At 32.9% G+C, this 25,466-nt stretch overlaps 1 protein-coding gene across 2 annotated transcripts; it reads left to right on the top strand.

The window, feature by feature from the left end:
- The first annotated feature begins 12,830 nt into the window (after nucleotides 1–12,830).
- On the top strand, nucleotides 12,831–21,080 carry LOC107839056 (cytochrome b-c1 complex subunit 7). 2 transcript variants are annotated; one of them, XM_016682403.2, is made up of 4 exons: nucleotides 12,831–13,107; nucleotides 14,549–14,706; nucleotides 20,171–20,218; nucleotides 20,767–21,080. In XM_016682403.2, exons 1-4 carry the CDS (start codon nucleotides 13,011–13,013, stop codon nucleotides 20,833–20,835), a joined length of 372 nt encoding a protein of 123 aa, XP_016537889.1. In that variant the 5' UTR covers nucleotides 12,831–13,010; the 3' UTR covers nucleotides 20,836–21,080. The 2 variants fall into 2 exon arrangements, with proteins under 2 accessions (XP_016537889.1, XP_047251632.1); XM_047395676.1 differs by lacking the exons at nucleotides 20,171–20,218; nucleotides 20,767–21,080 and adding an exon at nucleotides 19,806–19,853 and having other exon boundaries at nucleotides 12,861–13,107.
- Nucleotides 21,081–25,466: the final 4,386 nt, after the last annotated feature.

The raw sequence follows: 25,466 nt of genomic DNA, 5'->3' as shown, positions 1-25,466 counted from the left end.
AGAACTCAGTTCGGTTCTACAAAATTAGGACTGTCAGATACAGTCACTCAGTTAATAGTACTACAGTATCAGTAAACTCATATATCAGTCATTCAGTTTTGAGAACTCATTATCCATTGTTAATGAAATCTCAGTCGGAGTATACGCAGTTATGTTCATAGCACTGCACAATCAGTATTTACAACAGTTTCATATATACATGTATTCTCATTCGGTTATATTCATATTATTCAGTCAGTTATTGTACATGTATTTGAACCCATGTAATTAGCCTTACCTCACCTAGCATACCAGTACATTTAAAGTACTGACGCATACCTTTCTTTTGTGCTATGATGTCTTATATCGTAGGTTCAGATGCACGAGCTCCCGATCGTACTTAGCAGCCCAGCCTATCAGTAGCAAATTTAATGCTGAGTCTTCATAGTTCAAGGACAGAGTTTTATTTTAGTTTATCAGTATCTCAGTAGTCAAAGTTAGTTGGGGGCTTGTCCCATCAACTCCACATTCAGACAGTTCAATTAGAGGCTTTTCGAACTAGATTATTTCAGACAGTTCAGTTAGAGACTTTTCAAACTAGATTATTTCAGACAGTTATTCAATTTTCAGATATGATAGTCAGATATTCAGTATTCAATATTTACATATCAGTATTTGATTCAGTTTTGAACCTTATGGTAGTTTCAGCCAAATTTATGCATTATTACAGTTTTATTTTTCAGTGATTACAGTAGGTACCAGTCATGGGTTAGCTTGTGATCCTTCAGGATTATAAGCACCATGTTACGTCTGGGGTGCAGACCCGTATCAGATCCTAAGGTTCTACAGAGTCCTAGAAAGTCTGAAAGCCACGTCTAGTAAAGTCTTGTGCATGGGTGTGTAGCGCGCCATACTTTTTCAGTATTCATATCATGCGAGTGAGCATGATCTCAAATTACACTCCCAGTATTATCCTTTTCTTACTTCTATTTACAGAACATGCCTCCCAAAAAGAATAATGAAAGGAGAACAGGAAACCAGCCAGCACCTCCGCCCGTCCAGCCAAATTACCTTGACAAGCATGTCTCCCATGCAGAATTCAGAGCAGCTTTCACCACTCTAGCTCATTTTGTTGCAGACCAGAATAAATGCTCAACTGCTATTTCATCCAACCTAGTGGCCAATACTACTGTAGCCAGAATTTGGGACTTCACCTGAATGAACCCTCCAGCCTTTATCCGGTCTAAGTCAGATGAGGACCCACAAAAATTCCTTGATCAGGTATAGAAAGTCATAGATATTATGGGGCTAACTGTGAGTGAGAGTGCTGAGTTGGCTGCATATCAGTTGTAGGATATGGCTCACTCATGGTTCAAGCAGTGAAAGGCAGAAAGGGACGCGGATGTAGGGCCCATAGAATAGGAGGAGTTTGCCACTATTTTTTTGGATAGGTTCTTCCCACTAGAGTTGAGAAAAGTGAAGGTTTTGGAGTTCATTAATCTAAAGTAGAGCAACATGACAGTGAAAGAGTATTCCCTCAAGTTTACTCAGTTAGCTAGAATACCCCTTATGTGGTACCAGATAGCAGATCTAAGATGAGTAAGTTTCTGTCTGGGGTGTCTAACAGAATGATCAGGGAGTGTAGGACCTCAATACTGATTAAGCAGATGGACATATCCAGGCTCATGGTCCATGTTCAACAGATAGACGAGGCTAAGAATAAGGAGAAGGAGAGGGAAAATAAAAGAGCTAGAACAGGTAGCTTCAACTTTACTCAGCCTAAGTCAGAGAGTGAAAATCATTCTCAGTTTTGCCCAAAATCTTCAGTTCCAGCTTCGTCCTCATCTAGTACTCTAGTACCAAAATTTAGAGACTGCAATAAAGATAGGGCACTAGGACCTAAACCTCAAGGTAGTATTAGCAGTGCCTAAACAAATCCCATTTACCAGAAGTGTGGTAGAAACCACTAGGGAGTCTGCAGGGCTAGCAGTGATGTATATTTCAGATGTGGTAAGAAAGCCCAGCAGGTCAGAGAGTATCCTCAGGTGGGTTCGTAGAGTCAGTATAATAGTCCTTCAACTCAGTTCGGTCACCCAAACCAGCAGGGTTCCGCTTCCAATGCCACCAGTGGACAGCGCCCAAATAGGATTTATGCACTCTAGTATTGACAGGATCAAAAAATTTCTCCTAATGTGGTCACTGGTATGTTACAAGTTTATCATTTACACATTTATGCTTTGCTAAATCCAGGAGCTTCTTTGTCCTTTGTAACTCTTTATATAGCTGTTGACTTCGGGGTTAGTTTCAAAATCCTAGCAGAGCCCTTCTCAGTCTCTACCCCACTGGGTAAATCTATCATAACATGATGGGTATACGAAAACTGTCCATTTATGGTATCTCAGAAAGTCACTTCAGCAGACTTAGTAGAATTAAAGATGATCGATTTTGATGTCATTCTTGACATGGATTGGCTTCATTTATGCTATGATTCAATTAACTACAGAAACAGAGTTGTCCATTTTCAGTTTTTGAATAAACTTGTCATTGAGTGTAGGGGTAGTACTGACGCATACCTTTCTTTTGCGCTATAATGTCTTATATCATAGGTTCAGACACACGGGCTCCTGTTCGTACTTAGCAGTCCATCCCATCAGCAGAAGATTTAGTGGTGAGTCCTAATAGTTCGAGGATAGAGTTTTATTTTAGTTTATCAGTACCTCAGTAGTCGGAGTTAATTGGGGGCTTGTCCCATCAACTCCACATTCAAATAGTTCATTTAAAGGCTCTTCAGACTAGATTATTTCAAATAGTTATTCAATATTTAGATATGATTGTCAAATGTTCAGTATTAAGCTAAGATCTAAAGATCAAATCTTTGTTCAAAATCTGAATATAACAAATCATGGGATGCTTAAAAGCATAGACTTCTTTAAATAATAACATTCAAACAAGGGCTAATCACCCATGCATCAAATTCATGTCAAATCATCATAAAGTTCATGCTTTATTATGAAAATATTGATAATTCAATTATAAATTTAGAAATTACTGCAATACGCAGGAAAATATGAAAGTAGACATGCAATTCAATATCTAAATCTCTCAAAATCTCATAATCTTGCAAATAACAATATTTTGTATGAATCCTAATTCAAAACTCATGTAAACTCATGTAAAATTATCTTCAAAAACTAATTTTGGGCACAAAGATGAAAGGATTATCCCTGTTGAAAACCCCACATATCTTAATTGATGTTTAAATGAAGAAAATTGAACCTTGAGTTCCTACTTGTTCTCTTGAAGATAGATTCTTGAAGTTCTTGGATTGGGAATCTTTAATTTTGAGCTTTCTTGGAAAAAGAATGGTGGAATTTGGATTTCTTGGGGATGAAGGTTTGATGTTCTAGGGTTTCTTTGGAGAGTAATTTTGATAAAAATATGCATATAATGGTTAGAATAGGATTAATTCTGTGTTTTACACGATTTGGGGCTTGGGAAATGACTAGATTGCTTTTTTAGATTTTTACTTGGAATTGGAAATCTCGATTTTACCACCCACCACGACGCGCCGCTATCGCGGTGGCTTTCTAGAAAGAAGGACGATCTCTATTTTGGCCTTTGGCCCGACGCAGCGTAATTGTGTTGCGCCACTGGAAAAGGACGAGTGCTATTTTGCACTCCACCACGACGCGGTATCTGTCCAATTGGAAATTTTGGTGCGATATAAGCTAATCACGTTAAGCTACTGGAATGGGATAAATAAAAACTGGAATTTCTATGCCACGCAGGCTAATCGCGGTGCTTCACTGGAATCGGACAATTGTAATTTTTTCCTTCACCCCAATGCGGTGCCTGTCGAAATGCCCTACTATTTTCACTAAAATCGCCATGACTTCTCAACCGAGTATCGAATTAAGACAAAATTGGCATTGTTGGAAAGTTGGTTCAATAATGTACAACTTGGTGGGTCTATAACTAGAAAATTCTATATGTATCAAAAGTTATTCATTTTTTAAGTTGACCCTTGACATTCAAAGAGTTAAATTGAGCTAGAAAAAGAATGGGGTATTACATTATCTCCCCCTTGGGAATATTCGTCCTCGAATGAGACTAGTTAAACTGAAGATACTAAGGAGCTGAGGTTATATAATGGCATGCATAACTGAAACAAACTGCATGACTAAATCTAAAACATACTGAGACACTGTACTAATCTACGAGTGCATGAATTTACATGAAGATAACTATATAGCTTAACTGAATTAAGGAAGACTGTTACCTTTGACTGAATTTGAGTTTGTGGAAAAGAGATGAGGATACTTGGTACGCGTATCTGCTTCTGTTTCTCAAGTAGCACCCTCAATAGACTTATTTCACCATAGAAATTTAACTAATGGAGCTTCTTTGTTCCTTAGTCTATAGATCTGATGATCAAGAATCTCTACTGAAAGTTCTTCGTAAGAAAGGCTATTCTGAATATTTGTGCTTTGTAAAGGGAATACAACAGCTGAATCGTCCATTCACTTCTTCAATAAAGACACATGGAACACTGGATAAACTGATGATAAATCTGCGGGTAGCTCAAGCTCATACACTACCTTCCCCACGCGACTTAAAATTCTGTAGGGGCCTACATATCGAGGGCTGAGCTTTCCCTTTTTGCCAAATCTCTTCACCCCTTTGTAATGCCCCAGATCTGTACCCCAAATGTCATACGATGCTTATAATCCCGAAGGACACAAGCTAACCTATGATTGGTACCTGCTGTAATCACTGAATAATAATACTGTATAATGCAGAAATTTGGCTAAAACTGCCATAAAATTCAAAATTGAATCAAATACTGATATGTAAATACAGATATAGAATCCACTTTACAGATTTAGCTACAGTTTATGGTAAATAGATTTACAAAAGGTTTTTATTGTAAACCCTTATATTAGTTTTTAAAAGTGGATTTCCAACAGAATGAGCATACAGATTAAAGGGAGTAGTATTTAGCATCGAGTTGGGTATGTTTACATGCCCCAGAACTATGAGCCAACATAGTATAGATTATCATATTATTTCCATTTCTATATAGATGACAGTTACAGGTGTGATCACTTAGATTAGGTTATACTCCTTAGCAAGAGTATGATACCTCTTCCCAATGTGAGGTTTTCCTATAAGGGAACTAAACGTTGGACACTATGATAGTTCACATAGTGTATGTCGGTTAGAAGAACCTCCCTAATAGAAAAGACTACAGAGTAATCATGACAGAACGATTTTTAGAAACTAAGTGTAAAGGCTCACAGTTTTATTCAGATATTGCTTTATATATGACATTAGATATGAGATTTCAGATTTTAGATTTTAGATATAAAAGTGAGTTCTTCTACACTTAGACAACATGATTTAAAGATAGAATACAAGTACAGCTTTTAGAAACTAAATGTTATGACTCACTAGATCTTTGCAACATGTTTTGTTATTCATGATTATGATTTTCAGTTTTTAGATATCCCAGCTTATGTGAGTTATCTACATTTAGCATGTATTCTTTTACGAATTTATAATAATATTAAGATATTGATTCACTTGTGCATTCAACCCTATATACTCAGTACAATCCAGAAGTACTGATCCACATATACGTTCGTGTGCTACATTGTCTCATAATGTAGGTTCAGGTGCTCAGTTTCAACGGCATTAGTAATTTCGAGCATCTCCATCTACATCCCGATAATTGGTGAGTCCTCATAGTTTGGAGACATAGTCATTCAGTTTTTTAACTTATTAGTATAGATGATTCAGTATTTTCAGACAGTTCGAGTCTGTTGGGGGTTTGTCCTAGTGACTCTCTAGCATTAGTAGTAAAGGATTGTCAGACTGCTAGCTATGATTCAGATTTTCAATATTGATTGATCAAACTCTTGAGTTTAGTATTTTCAGATATTATATTCAAACAATTTCAGCTTAGATCATACAGAATTCTGTATTTTAGCTTAATTATATATCTATACTTCCCTATTCTGAGTTTTAGATTTAGTAGATGGCTTACAGGGTTAGCTTAAGGTTACTCATAGTCTTGAGCACCGTATGATATCTCAGGACCCATTTTCAAGGCGTTACACCTATCAAAACCACAAATAAAAATGAAAGACAGATTGAGTATCATTACTTTCTTAGCTATATGGATATAATTGATTGTGTTTTCTTACCTTAGCATGCTTTCAACATATCTTAGAGAAGATCAGAGGCTTCTTGTAGTATGTGAATCCCGATAATTTTCAAGTTTGTCTCCAGCTTGCTAAATCTGTATTCAAGTTTGTCATTGTCGTCTTTGAGGTTAGTATAGAGTTCTTGGTCTTTTGTGAGCTCGTTAATAAAGACCACTTCCTTCAAAGTTATGGCATTATAAAAGGCCTTCAGAAGGATTCTAGAAACTTTTTTCAGAAGGCTTAAGTGATACATGGAGGGTCGCTATATTTATTTTAGGTCAACGTGTTGATGCACACTCAAATAGTGGTCCTAACAGTTGAACATCTCACTTTCTCAAGCGTTGTTCAAAGCAACTTATTCAATGCAACCTTCTAAGGATTTGATAGGTTAATGAGCCTGGAATTACGTAACGTTTGATCGAAACTGATTTCACTAATCCTATATCCTAAATTCTAGGAAATAACTTATTTGACTCTAAATAGATATTATAAATAGATAGCAAATAAAATTGGAGTACCTTATAAATACTGTAGTACCTTATTTGATCTAGATTGTTTGTTATTATTGTTTGGAGTCAAATAAGTTTTTTCCTAGCGTTTAGGCTATAGGATTAGTGGAATTAGTTTAGATCGAATGTTACGTAATTCTAGGCTGATTAACCTATCAAATTCTTTGAAGGTTGGTTGAACAACACTCGAGAAAGTGAGTTGTTCAACTGTTAGGACCACTCCTTGAGTGTGTATCAACACGTTGCCAAAAAAAATATAGCGACCCTCCATGTATCACTTAAGCCTTCTGAAGAAAGTGTTTTGGAAGCCTTCTGAAGGCCTTTTACAATGCCACAACTTTGAAGAAAGTGCTCCTCATTGACGAGCTCACAAAAGACCAAGAGCTCTACACTAACCTCAAAGACGGCAATGATAAACTTGAATACCAAATCACCAAGCTGGAGGCAAGCTTAAAATTTATCGGGATTCACATACTACAACAAACCTTTGATCTTCTCCAAGATATATTGAAAGAATGCTAAGGAAAGAAATCCAATCAATTATATCCATATTTCTAAGGAAGTAATGATACTCAATCTACCTTTCAATCTTTTTTGTGGTTCCAATCATGTCAATAACAGTGGACCTAATCGAAACCACAAACAACAAGGCACAGGATGCAATTTAAAATTCAAAAATTGTCGCCTTCGCTTGATTCCTTATTTTAACTGCAGTTGTTCTTGGTGTAAGTTTTCTTGACTTACTATACATCATTACAACCCTCAGTGTCCACAAAGCTACTTTCTTGGTGTTCTATTATTTTCTATGTAGGTGATCATCCCAACCATGCTACCTAGTCGCAGCTCCCTAGCAAAGTATCCATCTGCACTATTTTTCCTTAAGAGAGACAATAGGTGAATTTTTATTACTTGATACACTTTCATATCTACACATAATTCAGATTTCTCATGTTTTAATTCAGTTTCATCGGCCAGATTCGCTAGAATTTCCTTGGTACCCTATGTTTTTGCTTTAATTAGCTCTCAGATGATATAGTCTTTCATCAACTCCCCTTTCCATCGCATGTATTCTCCAACGGCTCCTTCTGGCATACAATCATCTTCTCGAACAACCCTTCCATATAAATTTGGGCCTGGGAAATTTCTATTGGTTTTTCGTTCTTGTTTGATCCAGTGCGAGGCTTCGAAGGCCTTCTCAAAGTCCAATGCATACTTAAAACTAAGTCTAATCATTATTGGATCTCTGCGATGACACCAAATATTGATCCTTTCTCAAAACTTGACACGCATAAACATAAGAAACAACCGTCATTAATTTGTAACAGGGTATCAGTACTATCTTCATGGGCTCCTCGGTCTTATCAATTCGAACCTATCAAACTTAACTGTACAATATAGGATCCTGTTTGCATGATCAATGCTTAATCGATTAAGAACTACATTCACAAAAAAATCATTATACTTTATGTGTGTTATCCCGATGACTTTATCAGTAATACATTACTACCACACATGAAAATGGATCCATCCATCTGCACGCACCTTATTCTTTCTAGCCCATCTATGGCTTAATATAAATAAACAGATGACTACCTTGTTATAACAGATGACGCATCTGTTAAAATTATCAAATAATTATAGACACCTATTACGACAGATGATCAATCTGTTGCAACATATAACTTATCTGTTGGAAAAATCAAACAGATATATTCATCTATTGCAACAGATTATCAATATGTTAGAATATATTTTGCAACAGACTACCCATCTGTTAGATTTATTTTAAAGTAATTTTCTTTTTTTCTGAGATACAATAAAGATAAGATGTTGTATTTAGATCCATTTTTTTAATTTACATATTCGAAAAGTCACCAGTTTTATTTAATTAAGGGGTGTAATTCTTAAAAAAGAGGTGAACAGACGTGGCTTTTTGACTAACCAATTCAAATTCAATCTTTTACAAATAGGTCCCTCCTTACTCGTTCATTATAATCCACTTCTCGATATGGCTGATCCAGATTTGTACAAGATGATTCATCTCGAGTCCTTTTGGGAACTTGAAAGGAAGATTCATAAACTCTGGAGGAAGTTGGGCGACTTTAGAGCAAGGTTGAGGAGGGCCTTGCTACTGCCGGATGACGATTGGCCGGTTGACAATAATAATATTACTAATAATAATAATAATGATAATAATTATAGTAGTAATAATAATTAGGTTATGTTTTTTCTTTTAGCGTACGTATTTTCTTTTTCTATATCAAATCTACCCAGGGGTATATTTTTTTATTGCATATATTTGTATATAATGGATTTAAAAATCTATGTTTGATCGACTTTGGATTTTTAATTCTTATTTAATATTTAATTTTCATTCTGTCTATTCCTTATTCTCAACATGTCGGCGATTGGAGGTAGGGATTGAGCGTTTGTGGCAACACATGAACCATATGTTGCAACAGATGGTTAATCTGTTGCGACAGATGAATCATATGTTGCAACATGCGGTTATTAATAAAAAAAGGGTTGTTGTTATTGAGAGGGTGAAAAGTCATGACTTTTCAATTATTCAATATGAAAAATGGTTCGTAAATAAATAATAAGAAAATAAATGATAAACACAATTTATAACTGTAAAAGAACGGTTATTTAATTTTAATAACTGATCGTGACTTTTCACCATTTTTGTTTTTAATCTATTTTTTAAATTATTTATTTATTATTATATAATAAAAAGTCACAACATTGGATTAATTAAGGTATATGATGATTATTAAAAAAAAAGGTGAACAGTCGTGACTTTTTATCTAATACATTCAAAACAGCTGATGGATCAAATTTCCCATCTGTTGTGACTGATGAATCAGTTCTTAGAAGAAATTAAAAAAACTCCTAAAATATATGGTTGATTTGTTGCAATAGATGTTATATTTGTTGTCACAAATGGGTTATCTGATGCAACAGATATACAATCTGTTGCCACAACTCAATAAAAATGGTTATTATTTTATTAAAGAAATAATTATTGAAAAGGTGAGAAGTTTTCGATTTTTAATTGAGAAAAAAGTTATTTAAATTTAAGAACTAATTAATAATAATAAGCTGAAAAGTCATGACTTGTCACAATAATAAAAAAACTCACCATCTTGATTTAATTAAGTCATTTCTTTTCACAGAAAATAATAAGGAAATAAATGATAAACATAATTTATAACTGTAAAAAAAATGGTTATTTAATTTGAATAATTGATGTTAAATAGGCGACAAGTAGTGACTTTTCGCCATTTTTGTTTTTGAATCTATTTTTTTTTTAAATTTATATAATAAAAAGTCACCAAATTTGAATTAATGATACGATGATTATTTAAAAAGATAGATTATATGTTGCAACAGATAGATTATCTAATGCACTAGGTTGTCGATTTATTACAACAGATGGTATATCTATTATCACAGATAAGTTATCTAATGCAATAGATATAGAATCTATTGCAACAACTCAATAAAAATGGTTATTGGAAAGAACTAATTAATAATAAGCTGAAAAGTCACGACTTATCACAATAATCAAAAAGTCAGTCAGCAGCTTGATTTAATTAAGTCATAATTTTTCACAGTAATCAAAAAGTCACCAATTTGTATGTAATTAATAAATTGAGGTGAACAGTCGTACCTTTTTGCCGAACTCATTCAAATTCAGTCATCTATAAATAGGTCCCTCCTTACTCACTCGTTCATTCTACTACACTATTTATTTCTTACATCTTGTCTTTCATATTACACCTTCAACCACTTTCCCTGACTCAGGTAAGTTTTTTTTTCTTACTTTTTGTGTAAATATACTCAATTGGTAGTATACATTGTATTACATTTGATTTTTTTTTGGTTTTTACGTTTTTTATCAATTCATGTGTATTCTAGAGATGACTGATCCAGTGTGGGACGTTGCTTTTCTGCAAAAAATCATAAGAAAAATTTGGAGGCAGGTTCATGACCTGCAGTGGGAGTTGCGCGCCGTGAGAGCAAGGATGCTCCGGGAGATCCGCAGGATGAGGAGGGCCCTGCTGCTGCCAGTTGAAGATTGGCCGACTGACAACAATAATAATAATGATGATGATGATGATGATGATAATTAGATTTTTTTTTTCTTTTAGCCTATGTATTTTTATTTATTTTTGTTTAATAAAAAAATTTATGTTTAATCGACTTTGACGTTTTTTTTCTTATTTAATTTTCATTATGTCTTTCTTATTCTCAACAAACATGTTGACGATTAAGGAATAATTTGAATCTAGTAGCAATAGCAAGAGTTGAAACATATTGGTTATCTGTTGGGTTTGTGGAAGAAGCTGTATTGTGTTGTTCGTAACAGATTACTCATCGATTGCAACAGAATAATTATCTGTTACAACAAATAAATATTCAGTTGCAACAGTTTACTAGTCTGTTGCAACAGATAACTCGTCTGCTGCAACATATTACCCATCTGTTCAATTCATGTTACGGGAACTATAGGACCATAAACATGAATCCAACATATTAGTCTTTTGTTGCAACAAAATATTTATCTGATGCAACAAACTGAGTGATCTATTTAAATTGTGGGCTCTTATGTTGTATTCATGAACGGGCTCTATCCATTGTCAACAGTAGCAGTGTACCCAGATGAGAAATTCAACTAAAAATCATAATTTTACTTCCCAAAGTCACCTATGAAGTAATGACAAAGTGAAAAGTGGTGAACGAAATAAAATTTCACCTAAAAAATTGGTCAAGTAGCAGTAGTAGCGGTAAAACCAACAACAATGGTCGACAAGAAGAAGATGATAATGAAGTAGAAGATGATGAATAAAGCAGCAGCAACAATGAACAACAAAAATCACGAAAAGAGAGAAAATAACAACGGATGAGAAGAGAGAGAAACACACCTTTTTTCCTCCGTTTTCACCTAAACCTCATTTTCAAACTCTTTTGTCACCTTTAGTTTAAAGCCTCAAGATTCTTCGATTCTGGAGTAAGAAAAACCCCCTAATCTTTAATTGTTGAGTGATTAGAGAGCTTCATTTGTGTTTGTAAAAAATCAAAAAATTTGATAATGATGACATTAGTTTTCACAATTTTTATTTTATGTTTTTTTTAAATGAAGATTTTAAATCAAATTTATTCAAAAATTCAAAAATACCAGTATTTTCAACTTTAAAGGGTTGTTTGGTTGGGAAATAAATTATTTTGGGATTAATTATTTCATATATTTTATTTCAATTAAAAATGGAATAAGCTCATCTTAAAATTAATTTCAAAATTAATTACCTGTTATCCCTTGTACCAAATAAGTCCTAAAAGGTGCAAATGAGGAAAAAGAGGGCAAGGGAGGATCCCTTTTCACACTTTCGTAAATTACGAAAGATATATGTGTATTTCATTGATATGTTGTTTTTTTTAATTTTAATTTATATGACATAATTTGACAAAGTCTAAGACTTAACAATAAAAAGAAAATTTATAATATTAAATATATCATAATATTTGTATGTTTAAAATATTTTAATAACTTGTAGTATCATTTACCATGCCACAAAACTAGATAAAGTTTTTGATTAAGGAAAAATCTTTTTTTTTTTTTTTCAATTTTAAAAGTTACTTTTAGTAGTATTCATTTTTTTTTTTTCATTTTAACGGATAAATAAGAAAATAGTGAGAATTTGTTTGGGAGGAAGAAAAAGGTGTAATATTGTTTGTTGATGGGCAAAAGGGTGAAAGTGCCCAAGAGAGCAGCAGTATATATATATTAAGGTGAATGACCAAAAAATTCCTAATAATTTCTATTTTTAAGAGATAGTAGGAATACTTTGATAAATTAAAAAATGGAAAGGATGCTAACATACTACGTTCATGTAGTATGTTACTGTGTGACTAGAAAATCATAAATTTAAATCGTAAAATCAATCTCTTGCAGAAATATAATAAGATTACATATAATTTTTTAATTAAAAAGTTTTGTGTGGGGTTAACTGAAGAAGATGAGTGGGGAGGTGGGGGATTGAAGAAAATGTGTTTTAGAGGAAAATTGAGAAATTAAGATGAAAAAGATAAAAAGCCTACACTCATTAATAAAGTGATTATTTTAAACTAAGAACATTTTAGGAAAATAAAAAATGGGTCATGGCTAACTTAGTAACTTCCCGTAGTATGTTAGCAAGACCTCTATCTATATATATATATATATATTAATGCGGCAAGACCTACGACTGAAGGAAAATCCCTAATCTTCAATCAGAGAGTGTTTGGTTAGTGTTAGCGATCGAACAGAACAAAGATGGCATCGTCCTTCTCCAGATGGCTCGTCGATCCGAAGAAGAACCCCCTCGCCGCTATGCATATGAAAACCCTCTCCTCTCGCCTCCGTAATTACGGTATGTAGATCTATTCCGTCACACCTGTTTGATTTGGAATTAATCCATTGTTGTATATTACATGATAACTGAAGATGGTACTGATGATTAGATTTTTTAAAACATTTCCTTGTTGCAAATGTATATTATCGTTTCAAAATTATTTAGATTCGATCATGCTACTAGATAAAATAGGTGATGATTAATTCCCATTTGCCAAAGTCATGGTCGTTATAGTTACCTGGTCCCCGTGCTTATAGGAGGTAGCAAGTTGGAATGTACTACTACTACCACCATAAAAGTGGCCATCCTCTGTGTTCAATTGCTTGTTGATACTCCCTCCGTCCATTTTTCCTTTTCTAGGATTGACAAATGACTATTTTACTATATCTCCCAACCCTTTAAATATAATAAATTCAATGTTTTGGGAAATGACTATAATTATAATCAGGGTAAATTAGAAACAACCTGTTAAATTATCTCTTGATTTTGTAAATTGGACAAGTAAAAGTGGACTGAAGGAGTATATTCTAGCATTAGGATGGACTTTTTTTACTGATGGACTTGTACTTCCCCAAAATACAAATGTTGGTATACTTTCCTTGGATTTACCCTTAGTACATATGTTTATTGCCATTATAAATTGTTCCGATTTTTTTTTTTTTGGTCCAGCTTGCTAATTTCATATGCTGTACCTATTTCTATGAAAAAATCTTTTTCATCTGCATAAATGCATATTCTAGCATTTGGGGTATTAATATGTATTGATCTATATATACTTTCTTGTATATAAAATTTCATGAGTGTACCTTTAATCCCGTGTCTTATCTGCATATCATTATTCCAAGTATTTGATTTCCACAATCAAATCTTAACCCAGTAATTAGAGTTGAGGGTGCAAATCCTATCTGAATTTCGTCTCTCTTCAACTTAAGACGATGATGTTCTCCTTGCAATGTGTGTGATATTATACCCCTACCATTTGTCAGAATTAACTTTTTCATTGTAAAAACATGTATTATCATCTAGGTCGTTGATATTAATTCATTTGTAATATAGATATCATTGATGTATCTATATATCACTGTTTCAGATATCTGTACAGCAATCGAAGTTTGGTGCAAAAGCATAAAGTTTCAGTGCTTGTTTTCTCCATCCAACAATTGTTTGGATTTCCTTGTTTAGAATCAAGGAGTCGAGAGAGTTTTTGGTGTTGTTTCTTCTGCTAAAAGAATCATTTTACAGAGTCTCATTCCATAGACTTTTGATGCATAGTTCAGCAGCTTAAATAAAGAATAAATAAAACAAATATAAACACGCACACAAAAGAGAAGGACATAGCATTTTGTTATATCACTATTTCAACTATTCTATTGAGTTACAGGATTCACTATTCACCTATGTTCTTAAGTTTTTGAGCTGGTTGTTAACTTTTTATTATGGTTTTTTTTGGTGATACAAGGGCTTAGATATGATGATTTATATGATCCAATGTATGATTTGGACGTGAAGGAGGCTCTTAATCGCCTTCCGAGGGAGATTGTTGATGCCAGAAATCAGCGCCTTCTGCGTGCCATGGACCTGTCCATGAAGCACCAGTACCTCCCAGAGGATCTCCAGGTACTTTAATAGAATCCCATCTGTTCTGGACAAAGATAAATTTAATTATATGTAATTTCCTCATGTGATATATGTAATACAAATGACACAAGTAAAGAATACTTTGGGTGCTCTGGGCTTTTTTCCACTTCTTTACTTTGCTGCCTTCTTTCATTTGCTTATTTTGTTCTTGTTTCAAATATTCACTTGAAGGAAGTGATGTTGCATATAGTTATAGATGAAGAGCTTTCTTTAACAAATACAACAGTAGCCACAATTTATAATGGAACTTTTGGTAATCATACCTTGATAGCTCTTTTGTTTGTGGTTGGATGTTTTTAACTTAGTAAGCATCCTAATATTCCTTAGGCTTATATTAGATACCAAATCGTTGTGCATCATATCAAATAAAAGAAAAACTTTGTTGTTAAAAATCTTGTTTTAACATCTTCGATCACCATGGTTTACACTCCCAAATGCAATTAAACCATCTCAAGTATAGGTCTTTTGAGACAACTTACTTCCATGTGTTTCTTGGGATTGTTGTGATTTGAGGAGCAGGGATCCGTTGATTTTCACCGTCCATTGGGTTGGGAAAATTATGATTGTTCTTTATTCTAATACTAGAAGGGCATGAATGGTGGATCTTTGAATAGTCATTTCATGTTGCAGGATAGGAGTAAAAAGTAGAAGCATGGGAAGTAGCCAATACCTTTATTGGAACAAAATAAAATCAATACTTTATTAGACCGATCCTTACATCTTAGATTCAGTACTGCACAGTCCCAACATGAGGAATGGCTTCCAAGATTGTAACACAATTATCCTCATAGGCCAGCAATGGAGTTGAAACCAGTCATTGTAAAGAGTTCACGATAGAGAGTGTAAAATTACAAAGTTGTTCTAATAATTTGTCCAGGTACGTCAAATTCTCTGGAGTTTTTAGAGACTCAACCCTCAACATATTGGAGCATTAAGAGAACTAAAAGGATGACTATGCACACTTTTAAAAACCCTCCTGCGTGAAATATGCACAATATATGTTGGGGGTCTTAAAAAGATAAATCCTAATTCAGAAGATGAGTGAAGTACTTTGGTGGAATCATCGTTCTTTTTCATTTTCTAAGTGTTTGCTAACTTATAGAATAGATGGCATCACACTTGGGAAAGCAATGAACTTCTTGAATGAAGTACTTTGATGACATCTTCTTTTTCTTTTCTAAGTGTTTTCTAACTTATAGAATAGATGATATCACACTTGGGAAAGCAGTGAACTTCCAAAATGAAGTTCTGAAGGTTCACTCTGCCAAACCTCATACATAGAACACTATTCCAGAAAAAGGCCTAGCGATTTCCCAATTGGTACCCTGCCATATTTCATATTGGTGTGCTATTGTCATCATATTGTAGTTGAAGAGGCCGATCCAAGAGTAAAATTTCATGGATTTAACCTTTAGGTTCTTACTACTGAATCCGTTACACTTTTGAAATAATATATGGATCATGGTTTGTGTTGAAAATAATCGATACAATTGCACTTGTTAAGATTATACTTCATCTGCCACTGTCTCTAGATATAAAAGTAAATGAATATAGCCATACATGTAAATATTACCATCATAAGCAACAACTAATGTAATCATTAGGGTTGGGCATAAAATACCTAAAACCGAACCGAAAAATTTGGTAATTGGTATTCAGTAATTTGGTATTTGGTATGGTATTTGGGAGTAAAATTTCAATATTTCGGTATTCGGGATTGGGTTTGGTACAAGATATTAATACCATTTGGTATCCGGTATTTACCGAATATCGAATATATATATGTGTGTGTGTGTCTAACCAACCCAATAGACAATAGTACTAGTCATCCCAAAAAATCTCTTGGACTTTGGTAATATATTCTTAAAAAGCAACAAAAAGAATACTAAATAGGGTTTCTATTAAATATACTCTTTGAAGTTTAAACGTACATTTGCACATCTCCAAGTTTAATATAGTATTACGAAATACCATACCGAACCGAAGTTTAATTTACCGATTACCGAACTACTGAACTGATGTTTATAAGTATGGTATGTGGTATCTATGTTCAAATACCAATACCGATTATCGAATTACCGAACTCGAACTTTGAAAATACTGAACCGAATACCAAACGCCCATCCCTAGTAATCATAAAGTAGTAATACTAATAATTTGTCTGTGCAAGCCAAATTCCTGTATTGAAGGGATGTCCTCTGCTCATTTTTTTGGGGTGATGTGTATGGTCTCCTTTCAGAAAGTATAAACAAAATGGAAATAAAAATTCCCAGCAACAATGCATTTTTATATTCCAGAACTACTCTTGTATGGATCAGTAGCATCTAATTCAGATAACAAATGAGAGAGCACTCACATATAAATAGTGTGACCAAACTTGAGAGACAAATTTTTTTGAGTGTCATGATTTGTTTTAGTACCTGTAGTTTCCAATGAACAAAGTACAAGCAACTGATTAGAAAAATAGTGCAAGCAAGTAAATGTTGTGTAATTTGGAAAACAACACTCAAATACCATTGTTGCTAGATTATTAATCCACTAGATCTAATTAGATAGGGATGTGCCAATTGCAGTATTTCTTGGTAAATGGGAGTTTAATATGCCCGAGAATGAAAATGAGGGCATATTTAGCACAAAGTTTGGAAATCTTCTGTACCAAATTAAAGGACGACTTAATTACTGCTTGAGGATAAAAGGGCAAACTTTAGGAGAAGATGAGAGAAATAGAAAAACTCAACTTCACATTTGGAGTCCTGTTTCATTCAAATTCATCACAAATCAAAAGATAGAGATCATGCCAAATCATGTGAGTTTAAATTTGATGAATGGTTGTAATTAAAACAGTATGTTACCATTTCAAACATCGAATGTTGAAAAATGGTTCATATATCCGCATATATACACAAACACAGTCTAAAGAAACTACATACATACTCGATAGAGTTCAAGAGACAATTGTTCTTGATCGTTAATCATCCTAGGAACATCCTTACGCTGAAGGGAAGAAATTATCATAAACTTTGGTGCCTCCATTAGTTGTAGGCGCAAGCTATTATTAAGTATAAGTATAAATTCAGAACTACAAAAAGATATTTTTAACAAGAAAAAGAAAGAAGCGGGTAAACCAATGAAGGAATTGTGATAGTGAATTACCAAATAGACCAGCAGTGATAATAGCAGGATTCCCCTTGATCTTTTTGCGGAGTTGGTGGTGGAATTCATCCAAAGAAGAAACTGGAAACTTAAAGGACGATGATTCTTTAAGCTTCAATCCTCATAGCAAAGTCTGATGAGCCCTATGAATGCCTAAGATTGTCTTACATTGAAATAAACATTAGGGATACACAATGATCGTGAAGAAAGAGGGATTACCTTGCATAAGCATGAATCTCAAATTCTTGTGAGTTCCTCAGCCAACACTGAAACCAAATGCTACTCTTATTTGATATTACAGTTAAGCCAAGATCCCCACCCTACCTGCAGTCATCAATCAGCCAAATCAACCAAAAAGGAAACAAGGAGTGTATGAATCCATCAACCAACTCAACTAAGAAAATACAAATCTAATTAAAATAAGAAAATGAAATTTGGTGAAGTGAAATAATTAGCTTCAAGTTGTAGAGAATCTGTCAAAAGATTAAAGAAAAAATATTTAGCTATTTTAGGTGTATTATCAAGCACCCTTGCTGCATCAGTTGCTCATTTTATGGATCTTTTCTGATATTATTCAAATTTCTGATGTGAAAAATCTAGATTGGGATCTCTAAAACATGTAAAAGTTTCAATAACATAGTAATGACAAATTTCAACTAAATTCGGAAGTATGAACAAAGTTGACTGTTCTTCATCTTTCTCATCTGATTAGTATCCTCAACTGCACATTTACAAGGTTCTTGTATCCTCATGCTATGTCTTAAACAATTTTTTCCCCACTGTAAACTAATATCATCCCACTTCTACTTCAAGTGCATACTCCCACCATCTTTCATGTCATTGTTTTCCGGGTTTTGCATTCTTAAAGTGCATCCACGCTAATTTCTCTATGGTTCTTTTCCACGGAGATAATATTTAAAAGACGAAATCATTTTTTATTGACATCCTTTCTGCAGTCTCTATATTGTTGGCTATTCAATCATCCAGCATAACCTCCTAGGCTTAGAGAATATATTTTACATGTAATACACACAAAGAAAAAGCAAGTAAACAATTCTTAAAATAAACTAGATGAAAAATTCTTAACTGTTTAACTCACCTGTGTAATTTTTACCTATATATGTGAAGTACTCTGAGTGATAAAAGTAGTCTACACAACAAATTGAAGCCAAAATTGGAGAAATTGAAGTCATGGGGAAGAGGAACAATAGAAAAAGCTGAAGAGAACCGACCCGTGAAGAAGGTATAAAGAACTCGTCTGCACCAAGGCTTGGCCACATCACTGCTGTCCTCTGTGAACTTTCCCTTTCCCTTCCTTGGCCGACCCTGTCAACTACAGCATCTAACGCACACTTCGCACACCCCTCGCCGAAAACCTTTGACATCTCTGTTAACTACTTCCTCTACTCTCACTTCAAATGCGCCAAAATTTCTTCCAATCGAGATCAATAAAGTGACAGTCATTTACATCCATACAACACATATCTACACCCATAGAAATTAAGCAAGAACTTCAAAAATCCAACCAGCACTCAATGGAGTAAGCCTGGATCTTGGAGAACAAAACAGAACAAGCATTTTATACCGATATGACCACGAAGAAATTGGTTTTAATCCTCTAAAAATTGCCTGTGAATCAGAGAGAAGGGTGCCAACCTTTTTTGTTTACATGGTAGAATACTGTACACGTGTTTTATGGAGAAGAATGTAGTATATGAGCATGCTATATTGCAGTACATGTGTGTTTCTATAGAAAGGGGCAAGTACCAATTTACCCCTATCAGTTTCAGAGAGCCAACTTTCAGTACAATTTAGATTGCATTCTGTTCAATTATAAACTGCCGTGTTTGCCCCCTCATGTTCGCTTATTAACTACTGAAAATAACTGAGCTCGATATTTGTAAAAAATGAACCAACTGGCGCAGGCAATGCAAACACCTTGTTGGTATTAATGGAAAGATCATCTCCGCGCTGTATATTGTAGAAGTCTGATACTCTTGAATAATCTTTAGTCCATAATCTTGATTTTTACTGCTTTTCTCCTCTGTCTTCATATTGGTCCTTTCTAGACCGGCCTTCTCTCAAGGGTCTCAGAAGAAAGTATAGACCATTTGTGAAAAATGCATTCTTTTGGATTGTTTGGTTTTGGGAGCAGGGAGGAGTTGATTATAACCATCTATTGGGTTGGGAACGTTTTGATTGTTCCTTATCCTAATATTAACTGAGCTAGATGTTGACATCGGTATTTTACTTGTTTGGTATTCATAAAAGTTTGAACCAACTCTTGCAGGCAATGCAAACACCATTTAGGAGCTATCTTCAGGAAATGCTGGCTCTGGTAAGTTCGCATTTTCTATTTCTGGTTTCAGCTCTGGATGGTTCAGTTATTTTTCCAGTGTCCATGAGAATACATCGCTGATCCTCGTGTGAACTCGAGGCATTAGATGATCATTGATTTCTAATTGAGTTTAAAGCCTACTTTTAATTGAGTCTGCTTCCAGCGGACACTTTTTTGGTGCCTGTATGTGCCTTGAATTTTCTTCTGATCCATGTGCCTTGAGTGAAAGTGGTCTTGTTTTTTTGTTTGGTGGAGCTAATTTGGATTTTCTTCTCTGCCTTATATATGGTTTCTTTTTTAATAACCTGCAAAATCTGCATGTAAAACATTGACTTGCTGCTCCCCTTTCTTTTGTCAAGTTCTATTTTTTATTTTTGGGTTGGCATTTTGGGCAGTTGTTCCATACTGTATGTCTGCTATGTCTCTATGTGGATCATCATAGATTCGGAATGATCATACCTTGTGTTCATTTGCTGACTTATGTTCTTTTAGAGCTTAATGCCTTAACTAGAGTTGTCATTGATGCACTTGGTCTGTATAATTTGCAGGTTAAAAGGGAGAGTGCAGAACGTGAGGCTTTGGGAGCTTTGCCTCTTTATCAGCGTACACTTCCTTGAAGAAATTTCACCTCCCTTTAAATCTTTTCCATAAAGAATAACTACTGTACTGCTTGTAGATCTCCGTGTCGGAGATAAAAATAACAGAATGTTTTCTTCTATGATCCAACACTTCCAGTTAGTCATCCTGTGGGCTGTCATTTGTAAACCTATATTTTTTTCATATGGGGCGTACGTTCTCACCATAGCTCCCATATTGTTCTGGTTGGATTTGTTCGACAGGTTTTATTGGTGTTCCCGTTATACGTCCTGGAACTTAATTTTGCTTTATCTTTTCATTTTGTTTTAGTTTATGCATTGTGGATTTTTCATAAAAAAAGATTGGTAGCTTCGCCTTGTGACATATATATATATATATATATATATATATATATTAAAAGTGTGAATTCCCTTAAAAAAGTGATTTGAATTTTTTGTCCTTAATTAAAAGATTGTCCTTTAGACAAAAGCATCTTTTTACTATTTACCTAATAATATTTAATTAATTTTAGGACTTCAAACCCAACTAAAATTAAATTCTTCCCCCCCTCCCCCCTCTTTTCTAGGACTACGTATATTTAAAAAAAAAAAAAAAACATGAACTCTATTTTGTATTGAATAAAGGAAAGCAAAAGTCTATCAAAGATTAAAAAGGGTTAAAAAAAAATTACTCTTATTTGTGTTGGTTTAGTTTATTTGGAATTTAAAATATTCTATTATTGATAAATAATTAGTGAAAAAAGTAAAAATCAATCATATTTATATAATTTTTTTATTGAAGAAAAAAGTTTTGAACTTTTATAAATTGAGAATTCTTTTAGAAAAATACAATAATATCTAATATGAATGAACATATGGAACAAGATATATTTATTTTTGTTCTTAAATGATTCTTTATCATTTGATTTGAATTTTCTTCTTTTTTTGGTCTTCAAGATATGTCAAAGAAATATATTTTTGTAATATTTAATTTATTGATGCAATGATTTTGTAGTTTTTTTTTTTTTTTTTTTAATTTTGTAGGTATCTTTGAAGATAAATGATGATTATGATGATATAGACAATTAATGATCAAAATTTTGAGTCATAAAATATTATGATTATATTTTCTTTCTAAGCACCAACTGTAATTTAAGGGGTTATCAATATATTTTACACCTACCTCATTTGTATCTTTGTTATTTACAACTACTATATATCTAATTAAATAAATTCTCTTACTATTTGAATAAATATCATATTTAACATAGCATTTAATTTTATTATAGTGAGGTATAGACGCGAGGCGCATATACCTAAACTAATATATATTATAATCAAAGGTTGCAAAAGAGAATTGCTGCGTTGGTCGTGGGAGTAGTTGCCAGATTACATTAAACGGCTGGTTTGGCTTCTTACATTGCACATTTCGTATTTTTTGACATGACAATTAGGGCCGTTTGGCCATGAAATTTCTTTTCTTTTTTTGGAAAAATTTTTTGGAGTTGGAAATTGTGATGTTTGGTCATAAAAGTTCGAAAAATAATTTCGAAAATTTTTTCTAAAAAGGAAAAATGAGTTTTTTGTGTTTTCACAACTTTCCGACTCCAATTTCAACTTTCATTATTATTACATATAACCCTAATCTTTTAAATTTTTACATAAAATTCTCCTTATAACATTACTTTTTTAATATTAAGTATATAACAGTTTTAAAGATTAAGATAATTATAATTTCAAACTTAATGTTATCCTAATTAATATATATTTCTTTTTCTCTCTCATTATTATTTTTCTCCCTTATTTAAGAATAATAATAATAATAATAATAATAATAATTATTATTATTATTATTATTATTATTGTTATTATTATTATTATTGTGTTGTGATACGGATGTTTAAGGAATTATAGTCGTGTAATCAATAATGGATAATTACTTTTTATATTTATGAAATTAATAAAGTTGTAGCAGATTAGTTTGCCACTGCCATAAATCATTCTCATTTTTAATTTGATTATATACATTATATTGTGTACATTTTTATTATACTATTCAAATATAAATAGTTTATACCATGTATATGCTAAAAATATAAATCGGTGATACATGTTTTTCATAAAAAAAAAATGTTCAATTTAACAAATTTATACCTTAAACTGCAATTGATACCTTTATATACCATAATACTTGGTATCTTTATACACAAAGTATTATATTTATACCCATAAATATATAAAGTACTATATTTATAACAAAAATATACAAAGTATGTTATATATAAAGTTTATACCATATATATACCATATACACACATATATAAATATACAAAGTATTAAGAAACATACTAAGCATATTTATAACATAAATATACAAAGTATGTTATATATGAAATTTATACCATGTATATATCATATACACATATATAAATATACAAAGTATAAAGAAACATACTAAGCATATTTATATATTTATGGTATATGATATAATATACCATAAATATGCAAAGTATATTTTACATAGAAATAATTTATTTACACACAATAAAATCTTTCATGTATAAGAAAATTAAAAAAATAAATTAGCGGCATCCTAAAATTCAATAACAACTCATTATTTTCTATTTTTTAGGAACAAAAAATAAATTAAATAAATTTTTAAAAAAAATAAATTTGTTTGAAAGATGATATTTGTTACCTAAAAAATACGAAGCAGTGATCTGTTAATATAATATCCTTATTTAAAATTTTCAAATATGAGAAAATGACTATTAATGTAAGTATTATATATGTCATAATTGAAATTCATTAAATATGACCATATATATGTAGTTATTTTTGTAAAAATAGCTAATTGTGTTCTTTTTCCGTTAATAAGTAAATTTTAGTCGGGTGATTTTGATAGTTTGTAAAGGTTGGGGCATAAAATTATATTTAAAAAAAAAATTTCAAAAGTAAAAAAAATAATTTAAAAAAAGAACATGATCAAACATAACTTCAACTCTAATTTTAACTCCAACTTCAACTTCAACTCCAAAAAAATTTCTTAGTAGTATTTGCTAATTTACCCAAAATTTTATCTTGTGCCTCTGACCTTACGAAACCTTTTAGTTTCTTGACAAGTGGCTTTTGTGGGTTCCAGTTCCAAACTCTCCTGTGTTGTCTTCTTTACTTCTATATTATATCTTTTCACTTCCCCACCTTGTATACGCGTTCCCACACTCCAGCACACTTTCCTCTCCATCCTCAATTCAGTTGAAGCAAAAGCTGTAGAGAAATTAATTAGTGAAATGGCAACCAAAAGGTGAAACTCAAACTCGACTTCTGCAAATTATTGTGCCTCTTATTTTGTCCTTTCCGTTTCATCTTCAGTCTACTGAAGGAACGTGTAATCACAAAATCATAAAGCTTTCTCCATCAAAACTGAAAGCAAATGCAACATGTTGATTAACCATATTATTTTCCTTGTTGACTGGTGTACGATAGTTGAGAATTTTGTTCAACCGAGTTGATATACTTTTAATTGCTCATCATTTGTGTGGAAAAGAATGAAAAGTCCCAAGCACGGATTTCGTTTTAGAATAACAGAAATATCTGATTCTAACTCGTAGGGATTCTACAATTGTTATTCAAGGTCCAAGGACATTGACATCGCACTGGCCCTCCAGCTGTTTCACAGTGAAATTTTTTCCAGCAAACCATAAAAAATCCAAAATCCTACTAACATTATAAACGGCGAGCCTAATGGAAGAACACCTATAAATGGTTGACTAAAATTTTAAAAATGAATTTTGAGGGAAAGAAATGGAGAAGCAAAAGAAAAGAATTCGCAGAAGAAAGAAGGATCGTTGCCTCTTTTCCACTATGCTTTGATGTCATGCCTCAAGAAATGCAATTATATTTTTATTTTTTTGAAGTGTTTTCATGAAATTTTAAAATTAAAATGAATTAATCCTCTCCTTTAACAAAAGGCTTTTTAGTTTTCTCTAAATAAAAGAATTAGTTTTCTCTAAATAAATTCTTTTAGTTACATCAAAATTCCTCATTAACTAAATAGAATTTGAAAGGTTTTTGCACCATTAAAACTTAAAAACAGTTACTATATAAACAACAATACAATATACCTTCAACATCCCATTTTCATCCCTTTGTGAAGTGTACAATAACAGAAATAGAATAGAATTCCGTTGTATGTTACAAATTTCATTGATATCGATTTGCCGATAGAAAAATGAGGCAGACGAGGAGTAGATTTGGTGATAGAAGAAGGAAGCAGATGAGGAGCAAAAGGAGAAGTAAAAGCAGAAGAAGCGAAAGCGTGGAAGAAACATGAAGAAGCTGAATAGATAGTAGGAATCAAAAGAACGAAGAAAAAGAAAAAAAGTGTACTTACACTTTTAGAAGAAATTTTTTACTCTTCGGGTGTGTTTGGTTATATTTGGTTGGCTTATATGTTTTGGAAAATGTTTTTCAAACAAACCTATTTTCTTTAAATCTAAGGAAAATGACTTCCCTTCAAAAAGTAAGGAAAACATTTTCCAAAACTCTCTTTCAACCTCCCTTTAAAGTTGAAATGTTTATACAATTCTCAAAATCATCTACCCCGCCCCCAATACCCTATCACCCCGACACCACCCCTACCCCCGACCCCACCCCATCCCCTACCCCCACCC

This window comes from Capsicum annuum, chromosome 8 (assembly GCF_002878395.1).
Source record: "Capsicum annuum cultivar UCD-10X-F1 chromosome 8, UCD10Xv1.1, whole genome shotgun sequence".
Classification (NCBI taxonomy): Eukaryota; Viridiplantae; Streptophyta; class Magnoliopsida; order Solanales; family Solanaceae; genus Capsicum; species Capsicum annuum.
The sequence above is the reverse complement of the archived record's forward strand: the minus strand, read 5'-3'. Positions and strand labels throughout refer to the sequence as shown.

Excerpts from the sequence above, each read along its gene's own strand:
- LOC107839056 (XM_016682403.2), top strand. The coding sequence starts at position 13,011 with ATGGCATCGTCCTTCTCCAGATGGCTCGTCGATCCGAAGAAGAACCCC. Across the intron at positions 14,707-20,170 it reads ACCTCCCAGAGGATCTCCAG|GCAATGCAAACACCATTTAG; the intron begins GTACTTTAATAG and ends CAACTCTTGCAG. Across the intron at positions 20,219-20,766 it reads TTCAGGAAATGCTGGCTCTG|GTTAAAAGGGAGAGTGCAGA; the intron begins GTAAGTTCGCAT and ends TATAATTTGCAG.